The sequence below is a fragment of the Dipodomys merriami genome, unplaced genomic scaffold, assembly GCF_024711535.1.
Source record: "Dipodomys merriami isolate MVZ:Mamm:240054 unplaced genomic scaffold, mDipMer1.0.p SCAF_12, whole genome shotgun sequence".
In the NCBI taxonomy this organism is placed as follows: Eukaryota; Metazoa; Chordata; class Mammalia; order Rodentia; family Heteromyidae; genus Dipodomys; species Dipodomys merriami.
This window is the reverse complement of record NW_027202493.1, coordinates 33,882,553-33,907,934: the sequence shown is the minus strand read 5'-3', so window position 1 is coordinate 33,907,934 and position 25,382 is coordinate 33,882,553. Positions and strand designations below refer to the sequence as shown.

General features: G+C 33.7%; 1 protein-coding gene across 1 annotated transcript in view; it reads right to left on the bottom strand.

The window, feature by feature from the left end:
* Positions 1-25,382, bottom strand: part of Spock3 (SPARC (osteonectin), cwcv and kazal like domains proteoglycan 3) — a 248,324-nt gene that overhangs the window by 19,569 nt on the left and 203,373 nt on the right. The window contains exon 7 of the mRNA XM_070016519.1: positions 1,709-1,828. Within this exon, the coding sequence (XP_069872620.1) occupies positions 1,709-1,828 (120 nt within the window). The remainder of the gene's footprint in view (positions 1-1,708; positions 1,829-25,382) is intronic.

Below are 25,382 nucleotides of genomic sequence, written 5' to 3'. Positions count from 1 at the left end.
CATATTAGAAAAAGATAACTTTATGAAAAATGCACTAAAATCTGTAATCACTGGCATATATAATAGTTATTGACATCTGTAAACTAATGATATACATTGATTTAGAGCTTTTCCTCCCCAAAGGAAGGACTACACACATGCATTTACTATGTTCACACCTCCAGACAATATTATCTAATTTGATTTTCAACTTTTATAAGGAAAGCTATATTCTGATTGGCTCAGTGATAAATGTTTGTCATATTTATCAAAGTTTTATAAATTCAAAAACTTTCAAAAGTCTTTTAATTGAGAATAGCCTAAATGTTTTATAAACTTATGCTTTTGTATTTGAATAATTTAAATACACTGTAATAAGAGTAGTTTAATATTAAAGAAAACAGCTATGAAGGTTTGATAGCATTTTGTATATTGCTATCAGTTTTTCTATTTAGACACATTTTTGTTGGTTTTATGAACATTGATCAAATTAATTAACACTTCATCTTTTCCATATTTAAAATTAGAAGAAACATATTTATTTTTAATCAAATCATTCAGATGATACACTTTCTGAAGTAATTATGTTTTTAGTAAACCAACTTAAAAATGATTTCTATCATCTGCCATAACTTAAAATCACATAGTTATGCTAGATTAAGTCAATTAGTAGATATTTCTTAATTATTATCTAATTTAACATTTAATATTAATATTAATTTAATGTGCTATTTAATATTAATATTTTAATATTTAAATCTAAAAAAGATAAAATATTAAGGCATGCTTTTGAATTTATATATTTGGTCTCTAATTTTTATGGCTTAGCAAATTTTATATACTGTGATCTCTTAAACAGTTTAGTTTTCCACATATACTATACTATATATACACTATATATACTATATATACTATATATACTATATACACTATATATACTATATATACACTATATATACTATGAAGCAGCATATGGCTATAAAAACTATAAATTTATATTCATAAACATTGCAAATATGAAAAATGCTGAGCCCTAACACTTTATAATTACTTACCTCAGAGTTTTCTCTACAAAACGAAAATTACTCTAATTTGAAATTATATGCATGCATATGAATGTTCAAAGAAAAACAACTTTGTTTCAAGATATGCAAGATACTATTTTGTTAGAAATATAATTTTATGTCAATATGTAATGACAAATTTGGCCCAAATGTATGAAGAAAACCTAAACAAATACGCTGCAGTAGAGTCAATTATCCAGTTAAAAATGTGAGACCCTATCAGAAAAAACAAAAACAACAACAACAACAACAAAACTGAAGTTTATAAAGGGTGGCAGAATGGCTCTAGTGGTAGAATGTCTGCCTAGAAAATATGAGGTCCTGAATTCAAACCTTAAGACGTGTCCCCCACAAAAAATAGGTATAAGATACAAACTGTTATTCTATTTCCTATGTCTTCAATAAATTGCTGACAAAATTCCTATTGTTAAATTTTAACTGAGCTTACCTATTACCCAGGCAGACAATATTTTCCCTCTAATCAGAGTTGTTCCAAGGGTATATTTCTCTACAAAATATTACAGATGTTATTGGAAGTAACATCTGTGTACAAATAGTAAATCTGGTAAGTAGTAAAATGTTTGTTTGTTTGTTTTCCTAATTGAGCCAATAGATAGAACTGCAATCTCAAAGACAATCAAGCTTATCCCATGCAGAAATCTTACTGCTCCTTTCTGGCCGCAGTAATGCTTTGGCCTTCTTGTTCTGGCTTCCACTTTCATGAAGGGCCTTGAACCAGTCCCGTAACCTATTGGCCACTTCTCTGAACTCCAGGTCACTGCACACTAAAAACAGAGAGAAGAAACAGAGCAGATCAGTGGAAAAATCAATGCTTTCCTCCAAAGTATGCTGATACCCTGAAAGGTAACAATGGCTACAGGAAAAAAGCAAGCGTGAAACAAGGACTAACTGTGATTCACTCATTTCAAAGCTAAGAGTTATTAGACTTCAAACATCATGTGATGTAACAGAATAGAAATATTTATTTAACAAGATTTCTTTTTTCTTCTCTGTAGGATTTGATTTCTACTTTATTTGGTTGAGGACTCTCAACCAATGTGTGCATAGGAATGAATAATACACATGCTCTTTCAATTTATTTTAATCCCATATGCTTACTGGAGCACAGAAAAGGAAGGGGCATATTATCTGACATTAGGATAGACTGCAAAGTATTTTAAAAAGTGGTGCCATGTCTTCTTGTAGAAAGCTCAATATTAAAGGTCCTATGGATGCAGCTCAGGACTCTTGCCCAGACTTCATGAGGCCCAGTATTGACACATAAGTTAGCATTTGGAACAAAATTAACTTCCCCTCTGATTTCCAGTGTTAGTTGTCAAAGGTTGTTTAAGAAAGCCCACACAATAAGCAATACCAGAATATGTCCAATGCTAAATCCTGACTTCTAAATTCAGTGATCTGCTGCCAAAGCAAGAGGATATACACAAACAGAAATATTTTACCTTGCTGACAGAATATTGTTCCTACAAATATCTTGTGTATGTTGTAATTTCCTCACTTGACACTTTGTTCTAGTAATATTTTCCTTATTCATTTTGGAAAGTCATTATTCAGTGATGATAGAGTATATTACATGTTATTTAAGTAACACCATATACATTGTAACATAATATACATTATATAGATCAACAAAATATAGTGTAAGTAACATAACAGAATTAGGATAATCTCCTTTCCCTTAAAACCTTATGTGAATGATATCCTAATGGTATCCAGTAGAGTGGATGGCACTGACAAGTCATTGTAGACTGTCAAAACACCAGAGTTAAAACTGATTCTACTCTCCATTCCATGGGGAATAGTAAAAAATTAACATATCAAATGCAAGGGATAAAAATTCCTTCACACTTTTACTAACACGATCAGGAAGCAGTGATAAATACAGAAGAAAATAATTCACCATTCTGGAAGACTTTTTCAAGAAAATCTAGTTATTTTTTAACACATGGACAAGTCTTACAAACTCCATAATCTTTTCCTAGGAAGTTACTGAAAATGTATGATATACCACAGAGAGAATTCAGCTAAGAAACAAGAACAAAAGACTAAGAGATGAGGGCATTCCTATAGTAAAGACATTTCCAGAAGATATTTTGCTTGAAAAGTGTAGAGACCAATGGTGGTTGTTAGAAAACTCTTGGCCAAAAGAAACAGGTCCCATGGTTTCCCTTATTTACAATAACTAGTATATGTCTGAGACAAGCAGTAAAGGTCAGATAAGTTGATGTTAGGTGAAATGCACCTGAAGATAAGGACACAAGTGTTTTTTTCTTTCTTGCTATTGTTTCTAGTGTATTTATAAGGTACCACATGATATTTTTGTTGCTTTGTATGTCCCTCCCCCTGGTATAACCCCTGTTTTCACTGTATTTGATGCTGGTATAATTTGGGGAGGGGAAGGGAAAAAACGAATTGTTTAAACAGGGGGACAGGTGGACCCATTGCAACAATGAGATGTACAAGACGTTATGTCAAAAAACGAACTGTACAATTTAGGCCAGGGTGGGGGGTGTCATTGCGGAGGTGGGAGGGAAGGGATGGTAGGAGTAAAACAAAGGAGGAGGCAACAATGCTTGATAAGAAATGTACTCATGACCTCGCTCGTGTAACTGTAACCCCTCCTCTGTACAGCATTCTCACAATAAAAAACTTATTTAAAAAATAAATAAATACAAAGAAAATAAAAAAAGAAAACTCTTGGCCAGGGAATAGCAATACATAGAATGCATAGTATACTTTCATCCGGAGTAATAATAAGATGTTTTGAAAACCAGAGAAAATACCAAATTTATTGAAGACTGGTACTTGCTGAGACTGACTATAAGAACAATAAATAATATGAATATCTACACGGCAGCCTGTTGTCTCTGTTTAAGACAATATATTTCAAAGGTCTGCTCCCCTTACTCAAGATTGGAAAAGAAACACATAAAGTGCAAAAAACTATGCAGGTATGCAAATGCATAATATGTCTATATGTAAAAAATACATATATAGATTTATGATATATGTAGATAGAGACATATGCATCATGTCTATACATGTCTCTAAATGGACATACATGTATACATCATCTGTCTATAGAACATCTATCATCTATCTATTGCAATGGTCTATCTCTCATCTATCTATTCATCTATTTGTCTGTCTGTCTGTCTGTCTGTCTGTCTGTTTTTCTATCTATCTGATAGAACTAACTCCAATTAGTTGCATTTGGGAAAACTGATAGAATAGAATGCACATACATGAGAGAGTTTTTGATATGTTTACATGCATACCTTTAAATATTAAAAAATTTCTGTGTATTGCTTAGTGTAAATATTCAAAATTATTTTTGGCATGAATTTTGTTCCATGTTACTTTTCCACAAACCCATTTCATCAGGATGATAAAATGTTCTTAAACAGATTGATATGAAGTATTTTCTCTTGTTAGTAAATGGGGATGTAATGATAGAGTGAGGACTATGTGTCTGAAATGGAATGAATATGACTAAACTGGGCTTTTGAAATTAAGTGATTGATATTTGAAAATAAGATTTTAGAACATTTATGTTGAAGTGCAACCATATAACATACATGTTTGCATGTAATAATATGGTTTATCTTTCTTTCTTTCTTTCTTTCTTTTTTTTTTTGGTTTTGGGGCTTGAACTCTGGGCCTGAATGCTGTCCCCCAGCTCTTCAGCTCAAGGCTAGCACTTTACCACCTGAGTCACAGCACCATTTCTGGTTTTTCTGAGTGGTTTATCAGAGAGAAGAGTCTCACAGACTTTCCTGCCTGGGTTGGCTTTGAACCACGATCCTCAGATCTCAACCTCCTGAGTATCTAGGATTAGAGGCATGAGCTACCAGTGCCTAGCTTATCTTTCAGTGTATGTTTATACATGTATTGAATGGGAGTATCTTAAAATTTAAGAATCCAATAGTGATTATTTAATAGTAATACTAATACCAGGTAAGTGTTGTTTATTGTGATCAGTACTTCATAGATATCAACGTTTGTCATTACACAATCTGGGAGGCCTCTATCACTTTTGTGACTCCTTTGAAACATTAGGTAACTGAGTCAGAGAAGCGAAGGACAAGGGGAGTGGCAGGAATTTTGGATCCACAAATTAGTCTTCAGAGTCTGAAATCAGGCTTCTTACAGCAAATCACTCCAGATGTCTCAAAATTCAACCAACGCTGAATGCTAAGTCGGAACTAAAAACGCAAACATTGATTTGCTCAAAGCTTCCCTTCCATGTCACTAAACGATAATAGAAGAAGATGAATTGATTCTCAGTGCCGGAAATATAATGTTAACCAACCACAGATTTCAAACACAGGACCAAACAGGCATACTATAACTCTATCTTCCTGACTTTGAAGGAGTCCTATGCTCTCAAATTCCAAACTTAATGGAATACGATCACAGTGCTCTTATCATACATGGGACCACATATTTCACAGTGCCTCATGGACGCTAATGAGCGCACTTACTCAAGATGAGAGACTTCCTCCTCATATTTGTTTCAGAGATACTACAATAGATAATACCATTATATTTTATAAACCATGAGTCAACCTGACTACAATAGATAATACCATTATATTTTATAAATCATGAGTCAACCTGTCCTACCTACACACACCCACAAAAATACCTAGCTTCTACAATAATAAAGCATAATATTTACAAGATGACATCCCTGCTGCTCTGGCTACCAAGCCTTTGATTGCAAACCAACTCCACAGCCCCCCGGAACCAGACAGAGCATCAACACAGATATTTAACAGTTATGGGTGATTCACTGAAGTATTTCCCCCCCTCCCTACTCCTAGCTGAGGAAGTCAATTCACATATTTTCTTCCTAGTTTCCAGCAGTTCTACAACACAAATTTATTTTCCTAGAAATAATCTCTTGCATTTATATAGCATGAAATGATTTTTAATGAGGTCTCACATTTGATTTTAATGTCAAGCCTGGAAGGTGAGGGAAGGATTATTATCTTTATTTTTAATAGCTGTGAAAGCCGAGAAGGAGAAGTTAAATGACTGTCTTGAATTTTGCAGCCAGTGGTGAAGGAAAACAGTGCTTGATCCTCATTCATCTCATATTTGTAGTCACGAATGAACCACAGAATAAGAGGTTATACTAGCATGGTAAAAACCATTTTATATTAAAATTGAATACATGAAGCTGGATTTGACTCACATTCTTCAGTTGTACCAAAATATTAACTACAACATGATGTTATACAAAAAGCAAAGGAGTAAAAAAAAGACCTGGAAGTATATGTGTATATATATGTATGTATGTATATATACATATATATACACACACATATATCCACACCTATATATGGATATATATGTATAATATATAAATATATGTATATGTGTGTATCATAAACATTTTGAAACAAAAACATATAGTATAACCCATAGGATATAGATTTAAGCTGAATAATTTAGAATGTAAGGGGAAAAAATCAAGGAAAGGAGCCCAGAGAGGAAAAGCACAAAATAAAGGATACATCTTTTATGAAGTTTAATATATGTTATGAGAGATCACATGTACATATATAACACATGAAATTAAAGTTTTATTATTTAAAATATAAAAATGGACCATGAGAATTTTCAGGGAGAAAAATATAAGGTCAGTTTGGCTACTAATGGTGAGCAAGCTGATACCATTAGTTGGAATGGATTAAAGGTAATGAAATGAATTTCAATCAAGCATCCCTATGTGATCATCTAGGTGATCAACTAACCAATAGGGCACAATAAAGGCACTTGTACATGCACAAGAAATCGGGGATTTTTTGCACTCCATGCCATTGAGAGAACTAGCTACAGTGAAATGACAAAGGAACTGAAATGCAAAGACATGAACTTCATAACAAAGGGAGTGACTCAAAAAAACCAAAACAGAACACAGTGATGTAGGAGACAGCTCTTGAAAGAGCAAATGGATGGGCAGCTCAAGGATGAAGGGACAGACATGCTGGTGATGACTGGGAGAGGGTGATTTGTTCCAGGAGTGTCTGGCAATTTGGTAAAGTCAGAAATAATATGCTAGGATGGAATGTATTTAAAACTAAAGCTAGTACCAGTTTACTGAGGGTAGATAGTCACCAAGTGGGAAAGACTTATCCTTCTTGAAAATGATCAATTAGATGACCAAGAAGAGTAGGGGTAGGAATAAGGAGAGTTAGGGCAGGAGGCTGATTGTGAAATGGGATCATAACTCCTTCTAAAGTGTTTCTCTAACTTAACCTCAAAGTTGAACATCAGCTGTAGAGTTTCATGTGTCTCCCAACCTCTCCAACTTGCGTCCTTCTTTTCCTGGGTGATAAGCACATTGGGTGTAATCCACATTGGATGTACAAGACAGAGAAGAGGAAAATGAATCCAGCATAGTTGTAAATATCAAACAAAGAGGTATGAGTTTCTAGTGTACCTTATTAGCTTGGAGTATTCATTTTGCCCATATAGTATGTATTGAGTAGTACATCTGAAACTCCTAATTCAGAACAATTTCTATCATGATACAAGAACCTGTTCCCTACCAATAACCACTGTAACATGTCAGTGATATAGCCACAAAGGGATGCTAGATGTCCACAACTCAGATTCTTAACACTCATTTCTTAAAGAGGATTGAATACCTAGGAACTGGAGGATTTTTAGTGTCTTTCATAAGCCCAGGACATACTAATGTGAGAGATCTCCAGCATTTGGTATTCCCTATAAATAATATTTTAGGTTTAAAAGACATTTTTATAATCTTTAAAGTAAGTGGGGCTTTTGCCAACAATTTACTCATATAATTTAAAATTGTCAATGATTCATATGAAGCCAGCAGACAAAGTCGGGATTTCTTTTTCCAAGTTAGAAATTACACACTTTTCTTGAAACTTAATTAACTGTTACAAACATAAATGTAAAAATAAACAAAGTTAATACATATTGTATCTACTAAATCAATCAGTTGTTACTAATGTGTATTTATTTTTCATGTGGGTGAACATGTGAGCATACATAATCATTTGTATTTGGTTATGTGTACAAATTTGCACATGTATAATTGCCACAAATATCTAATTCCAGAACAGAATTCAAAAATTATGAAATGCTTTCTTTCTTCAAATGCTCAATTGAAAAGTTATCTTCACACATTCTCCTAGATGGATTAAGAGAAGGCCCTATCATAGTATAGCAATCAACTTTCTCCTATACAAAAAGTGCAGTACTCTATCATAAATAAAACACACAAGCATGCACATGCTCACATGCATGCACACACACACATATTTCTTACCAAGGATTATTTCAATCTGAGTGCTGTATATTATACATTATAATATTATACACGTGCTTTAAATGATAAATTATGAAAGTGAATATGTATGTGCTCAACATGGTTCTATATCATGTATTTTATTAAAATGTGAGCCATACTTTCTGTAGGCATTAAAGAATACTGATGTTCACAAGTGTATTTGAAACTCTGTGATTCATAATTTACTTTCTGAGGGCCAGTGTGAAGATGATGGTGCTCCATACTGTAGGTACTTTGTTCAGACATTAGAGGGCACAAGCTGAATTATTGAGTCTCCAATCAGGCCTTTGGGTAGCAATAATACACGACTCATTATATTATGTAGTTGGTGGCATTTTAGGTTCTAAAAAGATCTTTTTGTAAAGCAAATACAACTAGGGATGGGATAAAATGACAAAGTGGCATTCTAGGTAAGCATTTTAAAGATGACAAACTTTCTCGGTATACTGAATATTTTACAAAACAGATAAGTGTATGTCAGTCCAGAGAACAGGAAAACAACAAATATTAGGTTGTGGCAACACCTTTACAAACTAAGCAAGTGAGTTGATGTATTTGGGACTCAGATATCTACCAGTCTTTTCTAATATTGCAACATGACACTAAAACTTGAAAGTGTCAATAAAATTAAATAACAATAACACCAAAATGCGATTTGATTTCCATGCCTCAAGTATTTACTAATTTGTATTTTTGGAAAGAGCATTATGCTTATTGAATTATCCTGAACATATGAAGAAGGGACTATTTCTGTCCTTTAACTCACATTAAATATTGAATAAACCAGTGGAATCATCTTCCACTAATTTTAATAGACAATGTGTGTTCTCTAGGAGTTCATGATCCATGAGATAAAAACTGAAAGGAAGACGGGTTCACTGACATCGTCTGTGGAATCAGGGGTGCTGTAAGAGTGCTCTCATAAAAGAAATGGTGACCGTAGCATTGTATTGGGTGTTGGTGCTGAGGTTGGTGTGCTTTATGGATGATTTACCTTCCTGAGGCTACCCCCACCAAGAGCTACAGCCTGGGACAATACTGCTTTATTTTTTCCCACTTCTAGAGGACAGAAGTTCATGATCAAAACACCAGCAAATTAGCTTTCTTTTGAAGCCTTTCTCCTTGGCTGACAGAAGGTCCCTTCTTGCTGTGTTTTTTCACATAATTGTCCTTTGGTCTGTATTGCCTGTGTCCTGTATTTTCATACAAGAACACCGTCAACTTGGATTAGAGCCTGCTCATTGATCTTGTATTGCTTTAATTATTCCTATAAAGACTCTATCTCCAAATTTAATATTGCTCTTAGTGTTAAAGCGTCAGTATATGAACTACAGGTAGACCCTGACAGTTCATGTGCCTGTACCAACAACTCAAGCTGTGTTCTCAAAGACAGAAATGCAAATGAAATTAACCACACATCACACTGTAGGTGACTACAATCACGATTACATGTTGTATGTCTCAAATTCTAGAAGAAAGATTTTCAAATAGTTTTGGTCTAAAGAATAAATATCTGAGGAGAAAAAAATGTTTAACTTGACGAAGGGATGTATATATATGTTGTCATTTCACATTACCCCACAGATTGATATGGACAACTTTTGTGATTTTTTTATGAGATAGAAATAAATTTAATTGGGAAAAAATGACTCTTCTCATTGGATACAGTTGCCTTTCACAGGGATGGCCTCTATATTCATGCATTCACCAAGAATGGAAAATATAGTCATGGGCCATGTAATACCATTTTGGTCGGTGCTAACCCACAAATGTGACAGTAGCCCCATAGTATTGTATTGCTAAGTGACAAAGCATTCTTCCTAGTTTGTCACAGTTTACTCTATGACATTTATACATGAATGAAATCTGCTAATTGCATCTCTCTCAAAATGTACCGGAATATTTTCAGCATAATTTAATCATGTAATACAGCGTCATGAAAACTCAATTGTTCTGTGTTATGACAAAACAATATTCTTTTGTGAACAATAATATTCTGTATGTATCCATGTATGTGTGCACATATGTATGTGTGTGTGTGTGTGTGTGTGAAATTATGCTTCACGGAAGGGAAATTTAAGTATTCCTATCACAAATGCCTAATCTGTGGTTGCACAGTATACTGCTAACTAATAGCTCAAACATACTAGTTGGATGGATAGGCAGGATATACAACTTTACTCTTATTTTTGTTTTTACTTCCTTTGAAATTCTTTTTGTAAGTGTGGCAAACTTTTGATTTTAGAAAATGCGTTTTATGATCGTCATATTTTAAAAGCATAACATCACATTCTAATACATTCTTTCTTAGTGGATAGACATTTTAAGGTCACATGTATCTACAAAAAATAAAAAAACAGTCCAACATGATTTAATACAGACCAATTCAGATTATTATTTCATCTGATAGACTAGCAGATTAATCTTTAATGGTAAAAGACAGACAGTAGAGGTTGCAGAAGGTTAGACAGTAATCAAAAATGCATATTTAATCAGATGAATCCCATTCAGGAACCTGCCAAGAACTGCTTTTAACTCTTGCATAATATTAGTAGAAGGCATGTCTGCTATTACAATCAATTCTAGTCACCATTAAGAAAATTACTATGGAGTAAAGATGGAGTCATAAGCTCAAAGGTTGGTACATTTGGCAATCATCTAAAATCATAAAAACAGACTGGCTTCTTTGCAAGAATGACAGATAAATCTGGGAAAAGTGGGTGAAGTTTCAAGTTCATAAGGCATTAACTTTAGAGATGCCTTTACAATGAATAAAATAAATATTTCAGTCTACTTCCTTCTATACTAAAAAGATGTAATTTTACACTGCATCAGACTTTTTTGTAACAAAGAAAAATAAAAGCTCAATGAATTTATATTACTGATACTAGATTTAAAGTAGTTAAAAGTTGTATGAAAGCTCTGTAATTTAAAAGTAATGCTGAAAAACTTGTTAAATTTTGCTGTTTTAAAAAGTAGGTCTTCTTAATAATCACTCTATTGCTATTTAAATACTATGGACATAAAATATAGAATCAGCTAAATGTTTATCATTTTCTAATTTAAAATGCAAACACTAGGAAATATCTATATGTATTATCTTCATACTTCATATGGCTCAAGCCTTTGTCCTGATATTAATTTTTTTGTTTATAAAAACACATAACGCTTAATTTTTATATAATTTCTCTTTCTTACAGATTGCCCTAAGTGATCATTTTGTTTTAGCAAGGTCACCTCCTTAAAGATTAATTATTTTTAGGTAATTTACCTCTAATTAAAGAGTTGCCTCCAGATAAGGATGAGATTTCCATTTTGCATATTAATGAGTGAAATTAAATAGGAGTAAATTGAAAAGCCCTGTTCTATGCAATTATTATTTATAACAAAGAAAAATATTTTAGAAATGTTAAAGACTACTGTTCTTCTATGTATTAAATGTGTGAGTATGAGCTAACCTATACTAAAACAATAACATTTTAATAAAATTTAAAAATTGCTTGTATTATTAGTGACTTTTCTAACAGTAATGCTTTGTTTTAATGTATAAATTCCTATGATTAATGATTAAAATAATTACAATGCTACTCCAAGGAAGTTTCCGAGTACACCTGTAACAAATGACAAAAAAAAAAAACAAGCCTCTTAAAAATTGGGCAATAGCTGGGCGCCAGTGGCTCACGCCTGTAACCCTAGCTACTTAGGAGGCTGAGATCTGCGGATTGCAGTTTAAAGCCAGCCTGAGCAGGAACGTCCGTGAGACTCTTATCTCCGATAAATCACCAGGAAACTGGAAGTGGCACTGTGGCTCAAGTGGTAGAGTGCTAGCCTTGAGCTGAAGAGCTCTGGGACAGTGCCTAGGTTCAGAGTTCAAGCCCCATGACCAACATAAATAAATAAATAAATAAATAAATAAATAAATAAATAAATAAATAGGGCAATAGAACTCTATGGAGATTTTTAAAGGTGGCATACAGATAAATCGCAACAGATATATTAAAAAATATCAACATCATTCATCATGGTGAATCATACATCAAGCCACATTCCATTACAAGATGTCTGCTATCAAACTGTCAAATGAGAACTGTTGGCTAGATGTAGTGAAAATAAGAGTCAATTCACAAGTATGAAAATTAGTTCATTAGGGAGGACTATCATATCTCTATGTAGGTTTCTCAAACACTTAAAATAGAACTATCATAAGATAAACTATCACTACTGGTTAAGGATCTAAAGGAAATGAGATCTCTGTCAGAGCACCACAGGGTGTTTACTATATCCCAATAAATTTAAGAAGTGCCCATCAGGTGATGGTTCATTGTGTAATGTGAGCGAAGCCAGCAAGGCAAAACAAGCAACACATCATCTCACTCATATGTGAATTGCAAACACACTAATCAGAAAATTTAACAGTCAAATAGTAGCTATCAGAGATGGGGGTTTGGAGAAGGGAGGGAAGGAAGGATGGGAGAGGTTGGTTAGTGGTTGCTGGATGGTAGTCTGCTGGGCATAAGAAGATCTCATGAGCACTTGTGCACTGATGATGATTATGGATATTGGGCTGTGCATTTCAAGAAGCGAGAATGAAAATCAAAAGTTTGACCATAAACATGTGATGTGTGGTGGGAGATAGATGAATTTAATCTAATTTAAACAGTTTATAATGTATACGTATATTAACATATTATCATATACTCCTTATATCTGTACATTTCTCATGTACTCTTTAAAACCAAATTTTAAAATGTTTGCAAATTGTCTTGGATTGTATGAACTTTTAAGACTTTGGAAGGCAGTGGAGTACAGTGTAAAAAATGAATGAATATAAGTATCCTGATTTCATCTTTCTTCAATGAAACATAATGGATTTTCTATTTCAGTGATTCCATTTCCTGAGATAATTAATATAAATACTAGAGTTATCATATCAGAGAAGCCCAGCTGCTTATTCTCAGAGCTTCAAATTAATGTTCCATACACACATTGTGTCCGTGAGCAGTGTATCATAAACCTTAAAATGAATTAAATTAAGTGACATTTTCATAAAGTAAACCTGATCTCATTGTGTTGTCACAATTCAAAAGGCCACTAATACTCAGCTTGTTGGGCAAAAATGAAATGACTCTCTTGATGGAAAAAATAACCCAAAATAATTAATCTTCGGCGAGGGGTTTGAAAGCGTATGCATGCTCTCACATAACATGTCAGAGTCCCATGCTGGGATTCTAATGCAAAGATGGTGATGGAAGAGCCAGAAAAACAAAACAAAACAAAACAAAACAGAAAACAGAAAACCTCAAGGACAGAGTAGGAGTTCTGAAATGGCATCAGTGTTCTATCAGTGCTCAAAGGAAAAGCAATATCCCTAAAAATATAACATAGAATCAAGGAGATTGTCATAAACATTCATTGGAATAGAAATTACTATCAGAATAGAGCTTACAAAAATAATAGACAATATGTGTAGCTGCATGTATGATATAAATACTGGTAGAAAAGACAATGAAAAAAACAATAGTGTGGAAAGAATTCATTCCTGATGAATTTTGTTCTGTGACTCATAAGAAACAAGGCCATGTAGTAAGACACACATCTCAGGACCTTTCCGTATACTGGCATTCAATCTTAACAATGTGCAACCCCATTCATAGGAAAACATTAAACCTATGACTGCAGGATTGTGCAGTCAATGTAAATGATGGAGAAAAAAACATATCGTGATACCTGGTGATGCTCACATTTCAAACTAATTAGTAATCCACAACTTCACATTTGATAGGACCAAGATATTCTGAATAAATTATCTGGTCTTACAAAAGAGGAGCCAGTTATTGACTATGATCTACTGAAAGCTGTTCATATAATTAAAAAGAAACATGTGAAGCCTTCCAATAAACCTTCAAGATGATTATTGATTTTAATCAATCTTGCGAGGCATTAGACCTATTTAAAGAAGAGGAACTTGAGGTTCAGTGTATTTACAAAGTTAATGCAAATTCCTACAGGTAGCTAACATGCAGAAAATGTATCAGTCTCAGTTTCTGAAGACTTTGCAATTTTAAACATAAACTTTAAATCTTAATAAAATGAATTTTATGTTTTTATCATAAATATAATAAACTATTATGTTACGGAACTAACACTTTATTATGTTAGTGAATCCCTGAATACAGAGGATAAAAACATCATGGAAAGGCTGGGAATATACTAAGATGATATAGATTTGCTGGTTAAATTTCCAGCAAATAAATTAATACGAGTAAAAAAAAAAGTATGATGTAAAAATTGAGTAGGAACTATTAAACGTTCCTCTGTTACAGTAATTGTCTAGAAAATTAACTTTAATAATTGTGGTTTTAATAGAAGCTCGTTTACCTTGTACCTTTTCTTTTCTTTATTTATAAACTTATTATAAATGAATGTAATTTATAACAATGTAACTTATGTCATTCATTTGTATTTTCATATAAATAGCCTGTGTTTTTCTAAGAATATAAGTTACATCCCTACCTTGTTAAGGCTTAAAAGTACATCGGGCCTTTGTTCATAGATGCTTCTTGGCTGTAGATGTAGTTTTTGACATGTATTGTGTTTTCAGGCTCTCTCAGGTTTCTTTATATATCCTGCATAATTGCTACTGTGAATTTCATTATTTGTTCTGTTAATTTGTGCCAAAATGATTCTTATGCATATGTACATTTTGGCCCTACAGGTTTTTAATTAATTTCATTGCAATCAAGTAGCATATTTTAGCCCATCCTGTATGATGTGTAAGGTTGCAATTTTCCAGACTGCCAAATTTATTTTTTATTCTATTATCCCACTCTGAGAGTACAAAATTCCTCTGGGGACACATAATATTATGGTGCTGACTGCAAAGCATATTATCCACAAATCAAACCGTTTGTGGTAAGAGGAAAGCACTCTAACTTTAAATCATAAACATCTATGGGGGCTGAAAAGATATTGAGAAGAATCCATAATCCTGGTCCCTTCCCTAGACCAAATCTAGAGAAAATAAACAAGTAGGTAAACATAAAAATAAGAAGAAAACCAATTTAAGCCAGGCACCAGTGGCTCACGCCTGTAATCCTAGCAACTCAGTAGGCTGAGATCTGAGGACAACGGTTCAAAGCCATCCAGGGTCAGGAAAGTCCTGCGAGACTCATCTCCAAAGAACCCCCAGAAAACCGTAAGTGACGCTGTGGCTTAACATGGTAAAACACTAGCTTTGAGCAAAAGAGCTCAGGGCCAGTGCCCAGGCCCTGAGTTCAAGCCCTCATGGCTAACAAAACAAATTACCAAAAGATCCCTCAGAAGACAGGAGGCCTCTATTTTTGTGTGTAAGCAGAAAGCCCTGGCTTCGAAGTCTAGGCACACTGGGACGGGGAGTTATGACGACACCCTTTATATGTAGAGGGCACTGGTGGGATCTGGTTTCTATGTGTAGCCACTTTAAGGTAGGAGGATAGTATCAGATTATGAGGGATTTGAGTCCTCCCCTTATTTAGGCTGAAGCCTGACATAGTGTTACGAATATTGGCAAAAGACCCAAACTCTATGCAGAGTTCACAGGTAGGTATTAGCACTGCTAACCCACAGCAGCCAGGCTGTAAAATCTTCTTGCTGTTTCCCCACAGCCTGGCTCACACTGGGTGTTATAACAGGGACCAGGTGACATAAGAATGATGAGTGCTGAACACAGCTGTAGTGTTTCATTCCCGTAAACTCACCCAGAGTTTAGGAAGCCTGTATCTAACTATAATGGGCTATGGCCAGCCCGAGAAGCGTAAAGCATTGATTGTTAACTTCCAAGGTGATAATTAAACCTGCCATTCTCCACAAAGGAAATACTCGCTTCCTCTTCAAAGGCTGTTCACCACAAAGACACCTTAAAAAGACATCCGAGAACAAGGGCAGGCCAATATTTGACTCACAATTGCTTCCAATAGTTAGAGAAATGAGCTGACCTCGACAAAGTGTTGGATCCCTACTGAAAGCAGCAATATTTCAAGGTCCCAGTGTAACAATCAGGTCAAACCACAATCAAGGATGGGTAGAAAGCATAATTAACAAACACATCCATCACTCCTGAGTGGTACCTTGACAACCTTGCTCTCTTGTATTGATAGAGACAGGGACAATAAGGAAAATTAAAATGTGAAGACCACGAAAAGAATTAAACCAAATTAACTCAAGTGAAGAAAAACAAACAAACCAGACAAGAATATATACACACACAAAAAAAGGAAGCCATTGTAAGGGCAAAGAGAAATGTTGTATTTATTTTTAGCCGAACATTTTTTTCAAGAAAATTTAACTAATTCAAAGATGCACAGATTAACAATGTAGACCTAATATAACACATGCAATTGGAAAATGTGTGTGATTTGTCCATTCCTTTTCCAAAAGCGTTTTTTAAGCTATTGTTAGAGTTGATATACAGAGCAGTTACAGTTATATGAATCAGGTAGTGAGTAATGAGTCCAGTTCTTTTTGAACCATGTCTCTCCTTCCCCCTCTCTCTCTCCCAATGTTTTCCTCCTGTCCCCAACCACAAGCTGTATAGTTCATTTTCCTAGTGAGAACCACTGTGATATTTGTTCACCTTAGTTCCACAAATTTCATTAATCTGAATATTTCAACAGCCACAGGACCTAACTGATGTACTGCTTCTTAAGTATGAGAACCAAAGCACAGAGTTAAAAATTTTCTCCAAGGCCCAGTACTAACGACTCATGCCTGTAATTATAGCTATTCAAGGAGTCTGAGAATCTGAGGATCATGGTTTGAAGTCAGCCAGGATAGGAATGTCTGTGAGACTCTTATTTCCAATTTCCATCAAAACCCCAGAAATGCAGTTGTGTGTCCAATGGCAAAGCACTAGCTGTGAGTGAAAAAAGCTCAGAGATAGCACCCAGGAAGATGAGTTCAAGCCCCATTACTGGCACACATACATTTAAAAAATAAACTTGTCCAAGACTATTTGATAAATACTTTGCCAGATTACTGCTTGAAAACCAGTCAAACCTCTTGAATTTCTCTGTATAGTACTTACAACTACAATGGTGATCAACAAACATTAGCTCAAATTATATGACATAAATGGTTAATGTTGCACAATGAAGTCAATGTAATATTTAGCAGTATATCAAAACACTTTGATCAGAATTATGGAATAATTATCTTCACAAAGAAATAACTCTGACATTTCTTTCCTATGGCAAGATTAAGTTTAACTTACTTCTTATGATTTATGGGAAGTTTTATTTGAGTCATCAATTATTGGCTGTTCTCCATAATATAAACGTGAAATATCGTATTCATTAAATTCCACTTTCTTTCTTGATATCAATAGAATAGGCAGAAATATCACCTATCATACCTAATGTTAAAAACTGCCGCTAAATTTGCACCTAAGATTTCTACCTTTAATAAAACATTTCTTCTGGTAAAGTATATACTAATATCCACAATGAAATTAATGGTAAAAGATGTCAGATTAGTTTAAGCCTTATTTCAACTCTAAAACCTTTAAAATGATATTCAGTCAATAGAGTTAAAGTGGAACCTTGTGAATTTCCAAATTGGAAATGACTGGAACCGGCAATGACTGGAAAAATGAAAATTTAACAGGGACATGAGTTCCATTTTCAAAGTCTCTAGGAATTATTGCAATTTGAGACATAAAATTTTATTTTCTATAATTATTTTAAAATTTTTCAAGTAGAGTATGCACATGAAGACCTCTGTAGCTACAGAAAAATTATTTTATAATATCCCATCCTATTTATTCATTATAGAATCTCCTGGAACAAAACAAGAGGGAACCTCATCAACCTGATGTTATTTACAAAAACACTCACAATAAACCTTATGATTGAAGATGTAAGACAAATACATACAATGCAATATGTTTGTTTTCACTAATACACTAAACATTTTGCTGGAAATTTTACCTAGAAAATAGAGGAAGGAAATTAAATAAATGCCAAGATTCATTCAGATGTTGGTAGCTCACACCTGTAATCCTAGCTACTCAGGAGCCTGAGATCTGAGGACTGCAATCCAAATTCAGCACTGCCAGGAAAGCCCATGAGACTTTTTTCTCCAACTAACCACTCAAAAGCTGGAATGTGGCTCAAAGTAGTAGAGCACTAGCCTTGACCACGAAGAGCTCAGGCACAGCACCCAGGTCCTGAGTTCATGTACAAGAGACTGGTACAATAACAGAGACACAACACTCCCACTCTGCAAACACACACACATACACGCGAGCGCGCGCGCGCGCGCACACACACACACACACACACACACACACACACACATCTACTAAATAGAAGCGACCAATAAAGTCAGAAGATACAAGATCAATTTAAAAATGTATTATTAGTAGTAGTAGTGACTTTAGGATTTCAAAAAGTAATAAATATTATTCACATGTATATCAAAAAGAATAAGTCACATAGGAAACATTTAATAAAAAAGCAGGAGCTATAACTACAAAAATTTCTGGAATTGTGACTCAAGTGGTAAGATGCCAGCCTTTAGAGAAATAAAACCAAGTGAGAGCTGAAGGCCCTGAATTCAAGGTTCAAAATGTGCATGTATGTGTGTGTGCAACACACACACACACACACACACACTCACGTTGACAAAGAATTTGAATAAATGTCTTTTAAAACATGATATAGAAATAGTTTGACTGTAGAAATCTTTCACTTCTTAAGTGTAGGTGGAGTTTTTTTCTGTATGCTACCTGGAATAAAATTGTTTTCCTGATTTCTTTTTCTGCCTATTTTATGTTGATTTGTAAGAAGGTACTGATTTTTTTATGTTGAGTTTATAATCTGTTTATCAGTTTAGGAGTTTTTGTTTCATCTGCAGGGTATTTTAAATATAAGATCATATAATGTGTATATAGGAATAATTAGTTATGTGAAGCTTATAGAAAAAAGTCTAAAAGCATTTTTTGTTTTTGTTTTTAATATTTCGTCAAATGTTACCCACTCTATTGTGTCTAGTTGTTTGGTTTATTTGTCGGCAGTATTGAGGATTGAACCCAGGACCTCTTGCATGCCAAGCATTTTCCAACTGAGCCATACCTCCAGTTTTGGTGGTGTTTTGGGTTTTTTTTGTTGTTGTTCTTTTGTTTTATGTCAGTCCTGAGGCTTGAACTCTGGGTCTGGGTGCTGTCTGAGCTTTTCAGCTCAAGGCTAGCGCTTTACCACTTCAGCCACAACACCACTTCTGGTTTTCTAGCGGTTCATTGGAAATAAGGATCTCTTGGACCTTCCTGCCCGAGCTGGCCTTGAACGGTGATCCTCAGATCTTAGTCTCCTGAGTAGCTAGGATTACAGGCTTGAGCCACTGGCACCCGGCTTGGTGATGTATTTTTGCCAACACTGGCAGTTTCCTAGAGCATATAACCTGAAAATTGAAATGAACTTGTTCTTTAATAATGATTTCACATTGTCATATTATATACACTAATTCTGAATGATGTTTTCATAAATACTGAATTTTCAACAATTGATCTAATTTCAACAACACATCTGTCTCCTATGATCACTTTCTTTCTTTTGAAAAGGAAATAATAAGAGCTAATGATGAGATTTGCTGTGTTCACTTGAGAAATGAGAAGCCCAGTACCTGATAACACTGGCATGAGATGTGTTCCCAAAGAATAGCAGTTATTTTAACTGTTCATTGAGTCATGGAATCAAATCACACCTGAGAGCAATTAATTAGAACTTGTGCCACACACAGAAATTCTCTAGTAACCAGTTATATTTTGTTTATGGTACAAAGGTATTTATTTTAATTACTTATTTAATAGAGCTACCCCTCAATTACCCTCAGGCTTTTGAATAGGACAAATAAGTCTCAGGAAAGTCTTCAAAGAACATAACAATGAAAACGTATGAGTACAAGTCAGAAAATGGTGCTACAACTATACGTTCTGACCAGCTTGTCTCTAGGCTGGGTTACTTTTTCTGATTAACCTCTGTGGGGTTCCTTCAAACCAGCTCTCTCCCCTATATTGGGTGCCTGGTGCTTACTTCAAATCTGAGAATACTGGCCCTAGTATAAATCTTTATACTAATGAAAATGTTTCTCTGTGTTCTAAGGGGAATAAATGCTAAAGCCCTGCCATATATCACTAATCCATAATTGTGAGATTTGAATTCCCCTATCTGTATTGAATCTGAGTTGTTGTAAAGAAAAGCATCACCAGATAAAGGTTTCTCAATTCTCACAATTCTCAATAGCCTACTCCTTCTTTTTATGCTCAGAAACTTAATTCATTTTACATAGTACTATTCAATTTTTCAAAAAAAATTATTCATATATCCAAAACCTGTTTCATTCTTTATGCTCTCAATACTCTAGAACCAGGATAAATATCACTGAATACATTATAGAATTGAAAAAATACAGTATCAGAAAAGAAAAAAAAACAAAAAACCATTTAAAAACTCTATTCCTAGTTCTGGTGTTAGTTATGATAACTCATTTAGACAGAATTCTTAACATTGTTATAAGTAATATTTCTCATAAGATTTTTAGTATTTCACATACATTTTTATTTCATAGGGAAACACAGGATGCCTACCATCAATCTTCTCAGTAGAAATACTACATCTCAGGAAATGCTTCCAAAGATTGAAAGTATAGTCAAAAAATGGCTAAGCTCAATGAAAGGGGCCATTTGTAAGTTTAGCAATGTGATTGTTCACATTCAGAAGTCATTTTTTTTCTTTCAATGGTTCAGATAAAAAATAATAATAATCCACTCTTTATTTGATGCCATAAAGCAATCACTTTTACATCGACACAGGATCAAGGAGAAAGCTTCTTATCCAAGAAATGTGATGAAAACTTATGATAAAAATAATCCATGTACTCTTGGAGAGAAGATGGTGGCATTTGAGAGTCTCTGGTGTAAAGCAGTAGTAGAGACAGATGCCTACATAATATGATAATCTATACAGCATTATCTCATTCCTCTGCATCACAGATAATTAATATTTGTCTTCTCTGGAAATAGTAAAACAAAAATTGTATAAATGCAAACTATATTATTGTAATTGGTGAATGATTTCATAATTAAATATAATGGACACTTTGAGAACTTTGACATAGGAAATTTGACTATTTACATATGACATTTTCTTTATAAAAAGCTAATATATAGTAATATGAAATGCAGAGACTGTGACTAAACATTCCCTGTAGTTTTAACTTTATGTACTCACTTGTACCAATATTAACTTAATAAGTAGGTTGGCTGATATTGATTTCTCTTATGATAGTTAGAATTACTGCTATTTCTTCTTTAAATGTCTGTTGGAATCTGCTATTGAGGTCATGTAGGCTGGGACTATTTTTTGTCACATCTTCTTAATGATAAAGTACCTTTAAACATATGCAGAAAGATACCTTGAAATATGTATAGACAAACACATACAGGGTGTAAAGGGTTTTCAGTACATGTATTTCTTCTTGAGTTGTCTATGGCAGTCCATCTTGAAATAATTTATCCCTTTGATTTTAGTTACTATATTTATTCACAGGATTTGGTTACAACACACTCAAGTTATCATTTTCAATGTTAATAATGTTAGTGTTAATTTGCATCGTAATATTTCCTTGGCCCTTTGTCATAAAATTCTATTCATTGTGTTGAGTTTTAACAATATATTTTTGGCTGATTAATGTACTTAACTTAATGTATTAAGTATATTAATGTATTAATGAAGTTAATTTTGTTTATCTAAAATTTTAAGGTGGTACTTTATTAGATTATCTTTTGGTTTAATAAATTTTCCTTTATTCAGTAGTGTAGGAATATCACAGATGATTTGATGTTATAAGCTTTTAATTTTGCTCAATTAGAATTATGTTTTAATTTCATTTGTGAAAATCATTGCAATCTAATACTTATTTAGATATAAATTAGTCAATCTCTAAATATTTACGCAATTGATATCATTATGCTCTCAACTTATAGGTTAATTTTATTATTTGATAACATATATTATATGGTATCATTTATGTTGTTTCAATGGTCTATAATAAGGTTCCTTGGCGAAAATTTTATGTGTACCTGAAAGAATGTATATTCTTTTTGTCTTTAGTTGTATATTAAATAAATGCCACACATGTTAGTAATAGTGTTATTCAGAGCTTCTGCAAACTGATTTTCTGACAGCAGTCAGCAAATGCATTGATTCCCGAGAGATGAATGTTGAAGTCTCTAACTATAATGGTGAATCTGTTTTCTCCATTCATTTTTATCCAATTTTGTTTTATAAATAAAATTTAATTGTTAGGTATGTACATATTTAGCATTACAATTATGTTTATTGTAATTATTGATATGTCAGGAGTTAAATACATGGGATTACTAGTTATTTTCTAGTTTCCCAACTCCTTTTGTCCCTTTTCTGGCTTTCGAATTCATTGAATTTCTGTCATTGATTTGTCTTCTCTAGTTGTTACCAGTTGTGTTAGGCAAGGTATGCTTAGTGTATTTCTGTATCTCCATATTAACCAAACTATCTTACCTCTGTGCTTGCTCTTGGAGGTGTGAGTGTTATCTGCCTTCTTCTATAGATTTCCAGTTCTATGTATTTCTCTTCTCAGGAAAAGTGTTCCTGTCTTCATGGAAAGATACTTTAAATTCTACCTCTGCTGTAGAAGTTTAGTAGTAATAGAGTTTTCTATCTGTCTCCAGAATGAAGTAGCAGGGAATCTTTTCTTATTTTTTTGTGGAGGTTTTGCTTCCCTTTTCTGTAGGCAGACCACTGTTGAGGAATTCTTTGATTAATTGCACTGTATTCAAGCTGTCTCCTTAGCATCAGCCCATGGGAAATAACGTAGCAGGGAATACTAACTCCTTTTAAGTCTGGGTTTCCCAGGTGTCTCAGACTGACTCCTTGTCCTCAACTTGGGCTTTGTTACCTGATGCCCATCTCTGATCTGTCTGCAGCCACCGCTTCCTGCATGCCTGCATGATCAGCAACAGCTCCTCTTATTGGAGAGTTCTCATATCTTTTTGGAATTCAGTTTTGCTGGTTGTCTTGCCAGTCTAGCTCTCTGGTAGGCTCAAAAATCATCAAATTTTTACATTCCCAGTTAAGAATATTCTCTGTGTTCAGGTGAGGATAGACTGGAAGGTAACATATACCACTTTCTACATTATGAAACCTAAATACAACTTTTTTTTTTTTCACAAATCTCCTAAACCTTCTTTGCATTTGTTGTCCAGGTATATTTCACAAAGTATCGATACAGCTAGGCACTACCAGAAATTAGATGAGAAAAAAATAAAAGTAAAAACATACATAATATAATAGAACATACATAATAGAAAAAATTCTACATCTTGAGAAATCTTTTGAGTGAGGGAGTCTAAGTATTTTCTCTCATTCTTCCTCTCCCTTTCCTTTTGTATTTCTCTGTGAGTTGAGAAAATTTTACTGTATTTCTATCAATGTGTACCACTACTATGCTCTGTAATTTTACCAATCACTGATTGAATTTATTCTATTGTTTTGCTATTCCAACATTTTGCTCAACAAGCTTAGTTTTATTTTTCCTGAAATAGATCTGCAAAGAATTTTATCACTGATATGGAAAAATCTGAATTTGTAAATGTAGAAGCAGATTAACAATCAAAACGTTTTTCTGTTGTGGGTGACAATTGATCAAGATGCACTGTATTCATAAACTACTTGATGAATGACAACTTCTTTGTACAACTACTTAAAGGGAATAAAAATATTTTTAAAAGTTTTTCCTGCTAACTCACTTAAAGAAATCCATCCTATATTATAATTATTTATTGAATATGATTATAAAAATTCTTCTATTTTATTAACAGAGTTCACCAGACCAAGAATGTGTATTACACCAACAAAGACATAGTATTCAGTTAGAAAGATTGAAGAACAATATTTAAGAACGAATTACCGAAGGTGAAGAAAAATTCTCTTTTTTGTTAAGTATTTGAAGTTCTTTTTTATGTTGTGCCTTAAAACTATTCAAACTGGATGAAAGGGGAATAACAAATGTGAAGCAGGCCTTCCTCTTTCATGTATTTGTCAGGAACTCTCGCTGTTCCTTTCTGTCAAACTCAACCTTAAATAATTTGTTAATTATCTTGCCTGTTGTTCCATATTTCACCTTTCGTGAGCTCTACCTTTGTGCATTTTAAACACTGTTTATTCTTTGCAAATCTTTTATATGTATTGCCAGAGGAATTTTTTCATATAATATAAATATTCCTGCAGAGAATGCTCTTTCATTATTAAAACCTTTGAGATGCCTGTGGAAAAGTGCATTGTTATGTTACCTGTCAACTTTTGCAGAGTGACATTTTATTATAAATGTTATTCTTGGTCTTTCTGCTCTCAATTTCTCAGAAGCTAGTAAGGGAAAAGAGCTAGTGTTATGAACCACTCTATTCTAAATTGTAAACTCCAAACAATTGAACTATCCTGCCCCAGCTTTACTTTGTTTTTTCCCTTAAAGTTTAAAGCATAAGATATGACAGGGATAATATAAACTTACAATAGTAACAGCATTATGGTATTTTTTCTTCAGTCTTTCTTAGGAAGCTTGAAGGTAATCATAGCATTTTGCATAGGTGGACCCATTGCAACAATGAGATGTACAAGACATTATGTCGAAAAATGAACTTTACAACTTTGGCGTCAGGGAGGGGTGTCATGGGAGGGCAGGGATGGGAAGGGGAAACAAAGGAGGAGGCAACAATGCTTGATAAGAAATGTACTCATTATCTTGTCCATGTAATTGTAACCCCTCTGTATGCTATTTTCACAATAAAAAAATAATAGCATGTTGCAAATTTTAGTTGTTCTATCATTTCCTTTCTCTAACATCATACAGGAACAATTAGTTTATACTGAAACATCTACTTAATATTGTTATTTATACACCTTCAGTAGGGAAAA